This window comes from Anopheles moucheti, chromosome 2 (assembly GCF_943734755.1).
Source record: "Anopheles moucheti chromosome 2, idAnoMoucSN_F20_07, whole genome shotgun sequence".
In the NCBI taxonomy this organism is placed as follows: domain Eukaryota; kingdom Metazoa; phylum Arthropoda; class Insecta; order Diptera; family Culicidae; genus Anopheles; species Anopheles moucheti.
Window position 1 is genome coordinate 89704245 of NC_069140.1, and position 12069 is coordinate 89716313.

At 46.6% G+C, this 12069-nt stretch overlaps 1 protein-coding gene across 1 annotated transcript in view; it reads left to right on the forward strand.

The window, feature by feature from the left end:
- The window catches only part of LOC128303035 (AT-rich interactive domain-containing protein 1B), a 63066-nt gene extending 52031 nt beyond the window's left edge, over nt 1–11035 (forward strand). Inside the window, exons 4-5 of the mRNA XM_053039890.1 lie at nt 9513–9628; nt 9726–11035. Of these exons, the coding sequence (XP_052895850.1) occupies nt 9513–9628; nt 9726–10820 (1211 nt within the window). The 3' untranslated portion in view covers nt 10821–11035. The remainder of the gene's footprint in view (nt 1–9512; nt 9629–9725) is intronic.
- The last annotated feature ends 1034 nt before the right edge of the window (nt 11036–12069 follow it).

Here is a 12069-nt window from a genome sequence, read left to right on the forward strand (position 1 = left end):
CACGGGATGGAGATAAAAATAAATTAAGTCCCTCTGCGCGGGTTTGATTGGCAACACCGATTTCGTCGCACCGGCACCGTTTTGCGATTGCTCGCTGCGATTGCACGTACACCGACCCAACCATTAAAGCCATCATTTTACCAATCATTCAGCGGAATCGTTTCTTACTTAGCGCTTTGCTGATTGCACCGTTGGATGCGGTGAGCGGATGAGGCCTGTTTTATTATTTACGATAGCTCCCGGTGTGTGCCCGGTTTGGTCAACGCCAGCGCGGGATACTTTCTCATCTTTCATCACGTGTACACGATGGCATAATAACATAATAACATGGCCACTGTGGCAGGTGGTTTCGGAAGCGGCCCTGCACTCGTGTCTGTTTTTTTTTGCGGTTGTCGTTGCCGCTTTGGTGAAGACATTGATGTTAAGTGATACGTCGATGATGGTTTTTGCTCCGGTACTCCTTTCCATACAGCACACGGACACGGACACTTTATTCCCTTCCTCCCCCGGAAAGGTGTACGGAAATAAAAGTTAAACACGTGTGACAATGGTTGGGATTGTGATTGGCAAACGGCGGTCATTCCGCGGTGAGCATTTTGAATGCGCTGTTTGACACTTGCTGCTCAGCGCTCGGTACTCGGGTCGGTCTGCGTCTCTAATGGAATGGCGTGCGGCGTAATGAGCAACCGGAACGCTTCCCGCTTTTGTCGCCAACTGTCGACAAATGGCAAACGCGGTCAACAGTCAATCCGGCCTGCGGTGATGCGCGCAAAAAAGGAACGGTATCGTTTTACCATCGCGCGGTGTTTCGCACTCGCCATAGGGTTGGCAGGTTGTAACAGGTAGTTCTGCCTGGTGCCGGACGGGAGCGCACACACATCATTGCGCTTCGTACGTGCAGTTTGGTTGCAGTTTGTACCACCTCGGATCGGTCGACGGTGGGGTTTTGTGTTACAACGGCCCATTCACCCGTTCCGTTTGCGAGCGCCGATAAATCTTTCACTTAGCACACATTACACCTCATCCCATCTAATTGTACGATATCGGATTGCAGCTGCAGGCGGCGAAGACGATCGATTACAGGTCTCCCTCTCAAACGGTTGTTTTATTTCGTGTTGCTAATGTATGTATGTGTGCGATTTTGCTTTTTTTTAGTTTGTTGCACTGTTTCACCCTTCCACCCCCTCCTTTAACCACCACTCCACTCTCCTCCTCCGGCTCGTATCCTTCGATACAGTGGCAAATTCGCCGTTCTCGACAACTTTCCTTTCGAAGGTGAACGGATTTTTGCGTGCGCTTGCATTTGCTCGAATTACCGAAAGCCTCAAGGCCCCCACCGGTACCGGAGGCCCGGGCTGGGAGTTTGGAAAATCGGACAGCTGGGAATGGCTGGCTTGTTGCGGGTTTTCGGTGTCCGTTCTCCCTCCGTAGTAAGCCGTCGGGATGGGAACGTGACGAGGAGAGGGCGACGAGTGGCTAGGTGGTAACATGCAACCAGGTGAAACTGCTTGCCTTCAACAGACGATACAATCCCCGTGTGTGTTCGCATTAGCTTTCCTCACACATCTAACGTACGACGAGAAGAAGCAGCAGCAAAGCTCCTCACACCAACGGGGGTAAAAAGGTGAAGAAAGTAAAAATTGCATTGCATACTTTTTCCCCCCTTTTTTGCCTACTCACTTTATGCTGTTATGTTAAGGCTTAGTCCCTTTTACATGGGCCTGGGATTTTTCCCTCAAGATTTATTGGCGAAAACTGTGTTACCGATGCAGGAACATTACTCGAATAACACTTCCTAACACGCATATATCATTCGGCAACACCGAGGACACGGGACGCGCGAAGGGCAGTGAAGCCAATAAATGTTATTATGAAACATTATTTAAATCTGCCTTAATAGCGCGTGTGTGTGGCTAGCTTTCATTATTGGTCATGAATAATTTGTTTCATCCCGTCCCCCCCCCCCCTCTCTGTGGGACGATGAAAATTGTTGCACATATGCTGGGGTGAAAATGTGGGGGTTTGTTTGAAAAATTGCCCAATTTAAAGTAAATTTGTTTTATGTTATGCACCGCACCCCCCGTATGTGCACAGTGGCTAAGCCGCAAATGGGATAGTAATTGAAATGCGGCGGTGTTTGGATGATGCGGATTACAAATTACAGTGAAACATATTGGGAATTTTCGTGGAAAACAGTAGAAAAATGGGAGGGAACTTGTATGCTGTTTTGTGGCTCGTTAAGGGTGGATTGATTTATTTCTTTCCTTTAATCCATTTTCACGAAAATGATGTAGTCGGCATTTGTTTTTTGAGATATATAAATCAATGCACAGCCTAATAATGAAATTAAAATGCAAATAGCAAACTGTTTTCCATGCGAGTACGCGTATTGTTCATTATTCTAACTGAACTTGAAGAATGAACTTTATGAACTGTAAGCATGAGTAAGCTTTCAGATCAAAGTACTGCCTATTCAGATTTTTGAAATAGTTATCCTTTAAAAAATCACGATACAATTTTAGGCGCCTGTCATCACTTCGTAGCTTATTAAAACCCCGGATGGAACTTCAAAGCTGTTTAAGAATGCAATGGACTGGATGGTGCATTAAATGAATTAAAGGCAAAGAAATTGAATAATATGCAAATAATTTGTCATAATTAGATCGCCCTGGTGGCACTGAATGGGGTTCCAACATTCCACCGTACATGAGTTTCTAGAGAAAAAGTTGCTTAAAAGCTTGTACATGATAACATTTATCGGGACAACATAAAGTCCTGGTGGGACAGTCGTCTTAATCGTACGTGTTTCACAATCTCGCTGAAGCTGATATGCAGATACAACTGCACCACTTCCGAACTCGTTTCCCGCGTGCGGTCACACACGCGGGTAAAGATGTTGCTACATCCGGTCAATTTAATCCGCCGCAACCGGGCGTGCGGAGAGCGAGGAAGATTACTCACCAGGATTCTCCGGGGACGCGTCATCAGTGGGTCGCAATTAACCGGTCATCTCCAATTCGCGGGAAGATTAATGGCGCCAAACGTTACCCCACCGCCAAACGGTCGGCGCCTTATGGTGGCTAAGAAATGAGGTGACATTCTCTGCGGCGTTGGCCGTTTGATCATTGGCCCGAGTGTGTTCGGGTTCAGCGCAGCGATCCTCGTAGACCGTTGGATGGTGCAATCGGCACCTACTTAGCAGCTACCGCATTCTGTGGAAGCTCGCGATTCAGAAGCGGAATCGTGTAATGAAGAATCGCAAAGGGTGTGGAACGGAACCCGCATCGAATTCAATTCGATGGGACCGACCCCGGGGTTCGGAACGAGTTCCGAACTAATTGCTGCCACTATCCATTACATTTTTCATGGCCCCCCGTCAATGCCGGCCGGGATCTTAGAGCTGGATTCCTTGAGATCGTCGCACAGTTTTGCCATCGTGATCCATTCTGTGTGTATTTTTTTCAGTCAAATGGAATCAAATGACTAGAAATTATAGCCGATGCAAGGGATGCCGCATACGCGAGCCGCCAAAGGATGTGATCTAGTATTTTGTCACATGATTTCCACTCCGCTCGCGGATGGGTTTTCTGCACCCGGTTCCAACTACGGGGAAGGAAATGAATTAATCACACCGCAAACTAGCCGGCTCGCGATCATTTAGCACACGGACGACGTGCACGGGGTTGGATTGTGACCGGCATAATGAACGATCGCTGGCACGCGGGACAGCGTCACAGCGTGGGAGAGAACAGGCGTAAAAGCGACCGAAAAAAAAGGTTCCCAAATTCTGCAAAAACACACCAAGAACATGCGCCGTTATTTCTCACTTTCCATTTCGTTCGTTCCGGTTTCATCTCAATTTTCTCCCCCACCGGCTCCACGCGAATGCTGGCGATGGCGCACACACCCTATGTGGTCCACATTTGTCGCCATAAATTTAATCGACCGGAGCTGGGGTTTTTTTTGGTGCGTGTGCCCTTCTTTGGTTGTTGTTTTGTTGCCGACGTCCATTGTTTTTTGGGGGCTCTCGCGGTCTTTCCTTTTGCTGCACCACTGCTGTGCTCCCTTGCTGATCGGGAGATGTATTAAATTTATAACCTCAAATGGCATATTTTGTGTGCTGATTATATCTCTCTACCTGCATTCGTATGCCATGGTAAATTTGGTGATTTATTTAGCAGGCGTTCGGTGTGTTTTTTTTTCTTATTTAAATCGAGCCACCTCTCGGGACACGGTGTGGTGACATTCGAGCCTTAGCCTTCATTCGAGAGGGTGTGTGCGCGTGCGCACACTCTTCCACCTTCGGCGCAGTCGATCGCGGCACTTTTTGTGCGTATTGTTCGGGGGCTCATGGTGTTGAAGGAGCGTTACTGCTTATCTGCTTTGGCCGATCATACCCCCGATCATACGGCGCATGGCTGTGGGAATATGTTTTTTCGGTACTGCTCCACGTGCTGCTTGTGGTGCCCTGAGAAGAAGGGGTGTTTTTCTTTCTCCCCCCTAGTTCACCAAGCAATCCTAACAATCGAACAATGAACACAAAAACCGATCACCAACCGGGCGCGGCAAAACCGTCGTACGATGCGGGAGATTCAACCGCAAGATGGGGACAGAAAAAAAAACGTAACAACAACGATGAATTAATAAATTATCGCGTAAAATATGGCGCTCTCGGGGTATTTGGTGGGGGCGCAGTTGTATTTCGTGTGGATGATTTTGCTGTTGTTGAATGCATGGTAAAAAGTGTATTCGGTATATGCAACCACACCACAGCTGGATGTAACAGCGCTGAAGCAGACCCGGGGATTCGAGATTATCCTGCAGCAAGACAAAAAGTCCCACGGTGCGTCTTTCGATCATTTGTGAGATTTTTTGGGGTACATTTTATTACACAATACTCGATCGGTTTCAGACGGTGTACGGAAAATAATAATGAAAATTAAATTGTGTAAATACAGGGGTTTTCGGATGATCGCAACAAATTCTCAAACCATTATCTTAGTGACATGGATTGGGGGGTTAGATAATATTTTAAGGGATCGACAGACGACTCGAAGTTAATGGTAATGACACTATTAATGTTGTGAAGGTTAATTCATTAAATTCAAATATTTATTCAAATACATTAATATGAATCAGATTCTCCCAGTACTAGACGTTATTATAATCAAGACATTGACATTTCAAAATTCACCGATGGGATTTAATAATAGTATTTCTGGTTATTTGACAAATAGTTGAACCTTTATGTTCTGGTTATTTGACAAATTATTGGACCATCTTGACTTTAACGTTAACAGAGTAGCATTTATGTAACGAGGACGTGTGATACCGTTTGAACTCTAAATAGTCGCCACTAGTCTAAATAGTCTAGTCGCTTAAAGCTAAGTTGTTAACAAAACCATGGTTTGATCGGACGGAAACTGTTGGCAACAAGTTATCAGATTATCCGACAGTCCGACACAGGATTAATATAGCCGAACAGCTGTATAGCTGTAGAGTCTCACTCAATAAACCAACAACCGAACAGGACAGAATGGTGCGACCGTTTGATAACCTGTAAGGAAGCTCTGCAAATCCATCTCCTGCCATTAAATTATTAGAGTGTATGACTTAAGTAAGACAGTTAATGTTTTTCAGAAAGCACCCGCTAAACAATCAAGTAAATACTGTTCGGTAATTTTATACCATATTTTATCATGCTGGAATCCTTCAAGGATTTCCTTAAAAATGTCGTACCAAGTATGCATCAATTGCTTCAATTGATGTAGAAATCTGATCGTTTGGAATTAAAAGCTAGCTTATAACGCTTAACGAAAGTCTAGCTGGACTTGAAGGTTATTATGGACAGCCTCCAAATGTCATACATACATGCATCGAAAAACTTGCAGAACGATTGAGAACTTTATCAAATTGAACCGAGAAACCCTGCAATTTAATCCTGTGGCTCTTCTATCCTGTCAATCACAGGAAAATTTGGTGAGTTTTCCATCCCATCTGGACAGTCTCTTGGCCGTCTTGTACCGTCCGAACATCACGACAACACGCAAAACGGACGGAGGGCGCCAAGATGCCATTAGAGGTGCCACACAATTACACACACCGCGCTCCGTGCCACCGTCAATAGAATGTGCGCCATTTAATTGCACTTTCCGGCATGCAGTCGCATGCAATCGATCTCGATACCCGCATCGCGGCAACCAACCAACCAGCCTGCGCGGTTGGGAGCAATTTTCTACCATTATTAATGCACAAACTCGCACGGGGCGCCTGGGTGGGGGGTGAGATCTTTTTGCCTATTTGCCTTTAGTTTTTCTCGCACTCGAGCACTTTTGCACCGCCGCGCCGTCTCGTCTCACCACATCGGGCGTAATGGAGTTGGGGGGGGAGCTAATGATACGCATTTGTGTTTGGTCACTGTTGATAAATGTCTTTCCGTGGCGCTCTTCGTGATTCTACCCTAATGATCTTGTTGTTGTTTTCCGTCCGATTGCGCGAATGTGATTAATTGCGGTTCAAATATGCGCCCCGTTTTTTGTTTGTTGATCACTTTTTACACGCTTGTTCGGGCGATAAAGGTACAGTTTATAAAAATCTAACTTCCCAACACGCTGCTCTTCAATGGTGCCATTAACACCTGTTTTTTGCATCAAATATCCAGCTTGTCGTAAAGATATATCTGCGAATTACATTTTTACAGCCGATCGGTATCTCAACGCTTAGGTCGTTCCCGTATCTTATCGCACATCATTCGCGCTTTACGACGCAACAAACCAAAACAAAAAAAAGAAAGAAACAATCTCATCCTTTCGCGGTCGGCAGATAAAAATAAACATTTAGCAAAAGCAATAGCGCGTTATCATAGATTTGTTATCTGGAAGTTATCCACAAACTGTTGCTTCTTTCCCGATGGTGTGTGTATGAATTAACCTATATATCCTGCACCAGCGACGACTCCATTCTCCAAACTCGCTTGAAAATCGCTTCAACACCAAACAGCGCCACCATAACTATCGATGTGCTCCCATTGATGGGTTGTTGTGTTTTTTTGTTGCTGCCTTTCTGTTTGCTGCCCTTTCATGGCAGCTTGGTTCGTTCCTAAGCCATGCCGAAGGAACGAAGGAAGGCAACGCGACATTGGGGATCGGGAAGCGTGCGCAGTGAGGAGTTTCTTCTCTCCATTAACTGCAAATCGATTTGTGGACATCAATTTCCAGCCAAATAGCCTCATGAACACATTACATACACTTGGCCCGCGCACTACCCGACCGTCCATCGTCCATTTTCGTCCCCATCGTCCAACGTAATCGCAATCCGAACCGCCTGTTCGGGATCGGTTCACGCGGGGTTCTCGCACCGGCGTTTGGAATCGTCCGGCGTGATCTTTCTTTTGCTTCCCCCTCCACCACCCCGGAACATCCCCCTCATCCCCTCTGCTCGACGCTTGTTTTTTAAGTGATGTCGATTAGCTGCAATTAAAGTGGCTCCTTGCTGTCGTCCGACTTTGGCCGGGCTCGACCGCGCAACCGCGAAATCGAACCACCGGCACCGGCCCGTGCGGTTCTCGGCCGGCGATGGAATGACGGGGAATTACCTGAATTATTACACCCCTCACTTTCCTGCGCAACCGCTCTGGCCCACTGGCCCCACACCTGCCGCGCACCGCCATCGACTTCGTGCGGGGTGCGTACGACGCTGCTGCCGCTGAAGGATTGTCGCATTGCGTAAACAATTGCGCAAACGAAAAGCCGCGGGTACGGTGGATGAGGTGAGCGCCGAGAGAGACACAAACCACACCTCGCGCCGAGAAGTGTGCGCATGGTGCCGCACCGAGCGGTTGCAATTCCGCGTCAAGATGCCGCGACGGCGGAGTACTGCGGCCATTCGAAGGGAAAATCAAAGCGTTAGATAATTTCTGTGTTTGTTGCGGTGACCGTTCCCCCACCCCCCGCCCTTTTTGCTGCTGCTTTTGTTTCGTATATCGCTTCGTTCTGTTGTTAGCTGGCGCGCTGCCGAGGTAATTCACCTGCCTTCGGACCAAGGATCTCGCGACAGTCGGTGGTCGGCGGTGGCTGACCGTTTACTCCCCGTGCGGTTTACTACGAAACGCGCATGAGACAATGTTTAATGAAGTGGTAGTGAGATTCCGGACGTTTAGGAGCATTATCTTACCGCACATCCGGTGCTAATTGAATTCCGAAGTGGCGGTACACATGAATTGTGGCAGCAGTGTGAGAAAACATTGCGTTGTAGTATCTAGCGGGAGGGGTGATATTTCTATCCGTTTCGATAAGACTGGTGGATACTTGAAATTGGTTTTACTTTTTTTAAATAAGAGTTCGATCCCCCTTTGGAAACGTTAGCAAACAGTGCTGTAACTTCATATAAAAATATGAGGATTGTAAACAGGATCGAGGAGATTTTGATAACAGATGGCGCTGCTTGTTTACTTCTCTAGTAACGCTGTCATTTTGAAGTGTCATTATACGCCTTTTTCATTTGTTTGAAGTTGAAAGCAAAATTGATTCTTTGCTTTGATTGAAACCCTAAAAAATGTTTTCTATTGAAACAGTTAAGAATTCTTGCTAGGGGATTTAAAGGAAAGGTAAAAAGTCACCGAATTTCATTGTAAGTCTATGGTGTTCATTGTGAACTAGATGAACATACGCATCAGAAGTTATTAATAGGAACAACTGATCTCGAGCACTACTGACTCTTTTAAAATGGAGACTTATAAGGCAAGGCTTGAACCAGGAATAATAAAAATACACTTATAATCACTTAATTATCCTAAGTGTACTCAATATATTGAGATCTCAAATGTCAAAAGAAGTCAAAAGAACATCAATTCTTCGGTTTATAAAGGATAAATTTTCCAACGGCACAATATTTGGAGGGATATTGCAACCAACTGGTGATGAAAAGTGGATACATCAGGATGATTCAAAACATTGGATAATGGATAGATATGTCGTCCATGTCACGTGATCGAGAAGTCATCGGGTGTATTTGGTGGGACCCGCTGGCTGTAATATATTGTGAGCTACTAAAACTGATCTTAGAGCTAGTTGACCAAGCCCATTGAAGAATACCTTGGAACTCTTTCAAGAATTCAAGAATTACTCAGAACCTCAAGAATTGAGCGATTTAATGCATGTGTATTGAGATAATCGTAAGCGATTTTAAGGTAAAGATGGCCTTTAACTTTTTACCAGTGCTTTCCGATAAAGATCCCAAATAACAAATGACAAAATAATATCGCCACAAAAGGTTGTCAGGACAGATTATCTCAGTGCTCCGAAAATTGGAGACGGATAAATCAGTGCTTCAGATAATCAGATAATCGTATCAAAGTTTTAATCAGTCCTGGGTAGCTTCGGACTGAAACTAACTGACCGTAAGCCTAGCAATGACGACCCAAGATCAAGCGATCTTGTTAAGTTTATTTGACTTAGACATGGCATTCAATTTTTTTAAAACTTATTCGTTGTTTTTTTACCTTTTATTTGCAGAGATTTTCAGCCTCAATGCCACGAGAACACGCGACAATCGGGTTGCCGTAACGATATACTCCAAAGAGACAGACTCGTACATCTGCTTCGACAAAAACTGGCGCATCAAGACCATGGTGAGTAAGGATGGACGGATGTGAAGGTAGTCCCGCTAGGGGTGGTTTATAACAAATTCCCGGTTTTTCCTCCCCTGATTACTCCCTCTCTCAGCAGCGTGGAAAAGCCAATGTGTCCAAACGACGGTGCATGTTTTTCGAAAACATCGACGCGTCGGGCGCCATCCGCTATCGTTCGGTCGTCAACCAGAACCACTCCTTAGGCTTCCAGCGGAACGGTAAGCCGATCGGAGGCAAGCGGGCCGGTGGGAAGATGGGACCGGGTGGCGGCGGCGGTGTGGGCCGGAAAAAGCCGATCGACGAGAAGTGTTACACGTTCAATCCAACGAGCGCACACGGGTCGAATGAGGTGCAGCATCAGCATCAGCTAAACCATCCGCAAAGGCACGAAGCGAAAGCGACCCGGCCGCACCAGCAGCAACCTAATCAGCCGCCCCGTCAGCGTCACCATCGGCAGCAGGAGGCGCGTAAGGATGGGTCGGCGGGCGAATCGAACGGTGGCAACTCGCTGCTAACGTCGAGCTATTCGGCCAGCGCACCGAGCGACCAGCGACAGGCGCCCCAGTCGCCCAATCCACACCGGCACAAACACGGTACCGCCCAAGGCCGACATGGCCGCAAGGTACAGCTCAACCCAGGCCCAGCAGCAGCAGCCGGACACCCGAATCTCGAGAGCGGCTACACCGGAGCGACCACGCTTCCCGTCGCCGTCACCCTATCCTCCCTGGCGTACGGTAGCGGCGCGAATGCGAATGGCGGCGATCTGGGCGGCGATGGGCGCATCGTTGGACCCGCCTACGGTAAAGGTACCCACCGGCGCAGCCATCTTAACTCTTACACACCACCCCTCGCCGGGGACACCTTGCCATCTCTGCCGCTGCCCGTCTCCTCACTGTCTTCTGCCATCGTTACGAAGCTGCCGCCAAAGTCAACCGCCCACACCGGCCCACATCCCGGTGCACGGCCCGGGCTCGTCGGTTTGCTCGAGGCCGGCGCGTACCGGAAGGATCGTCGCCAAACCGTGGCGGCCGGCGGTGGATCACTGGCCCCGGAGACCACCAACGGTGGTCGCGTTGGTAGCGGCAAACGGAAGTCGGCGAGCAGCAGCAATGGTACCGGGGCGGCCAGCGGGCGAAACGCTTCCAGCAAAGCAAGCGCCATGCCGGGACGTGACAAACGGGCGTCGGGTTGACGACGTGTCGGGTTGTTGAGACGCACCAGGCCACTCCACCATCCACCATCGATTTCGTTTTTCACTATTCAGTAGTTCTCACGGTCGGTATTAATGGTTTATCTTATGCGTGAAGTTTGCTGTAATTTGGAAGATGAAAACAGATTTGAAAAAAAAAAAACTGAAGAAAATGGCTAGCATACGAATTAATTTCGTCTATCCTCCCCCCTACAAAAGAGAGGCAAAAGGAAAGGTAGAACGAAGGTAGAAGGACAGATAGAAGGATCAGTCAAACGTGAAAGGGGGTTTTGGGGTTGGGGAGGAGGAGGTGTTTGTGTAAAAGGAAAGAGCGAACAGCGAGGTTAGCTTATTACTATCTTATTATATTATTAATATTATTATTATGATTATTAATATTATTATTATTATTACTATTACGTCAAGGTATGCTAAGGTATGATAATATATACATATATACATATACACCATGCATGTAATATTATAGTTGTGACGTTCCGGGTTAAGCCTTCCTCTTTAGTGTGTATGAGTGTGTGTAAATGTATCATTTATTAGGACCCCCAAAACGGGTAGGGGCTTTCTTTGTGTTTGTTTAAGCAGTGAGGTGTATTTTTTTAAATATAGAAACAGCAGGACATTGTGCGGTAAAATGGATGGTTTAGATGCAAGATGTGCGAGTATATAAGCAACAAAAAATAAGACACACACACCCATAGCAATAGACACAACAGCAGACATGATATGGAGCGCAAAAACACAACCAAATCCAAAGGAAAATGGACAAAACGTGGCCACAGAACAGCAGCAAAAAAAAAAAGAAAGAAGCTTGTCGGCAGTAGTTAGAGAACGTTTTCTAATTTAACGCAACGTGGCGGCTGAACGTGACGAATGGCGTGACATTTGCCCACCTTTTAGTAGTAAGAAAGGTAGAAATCAATTATTTGGTACGTTTTCTTCCAACGTTTCCTGTTTAGCTGTCGAAAAACAGTCGAAACAGCGCATTCTTCCAGTTCCCGAACTCTTTCTTTGTTTTGCGCCGGTAAAGCCTCTCTATTTATCCCCGTGTTTTTTTTTGTGTTAAGTGCTATTTTTTGTATGTTAAAACAAATTTTTAAAATCTGCAGTCTGGCAAACGTTTTCGTTTTTGCTTTGGTTCCACTAATCTAAACACTAATTTTCCACCATCAAACAAGCTGCCAGTCGCCGGAATTTTTATTGGCAGTTAAAGTTGAATTTCTGCCATTTTGCAAAT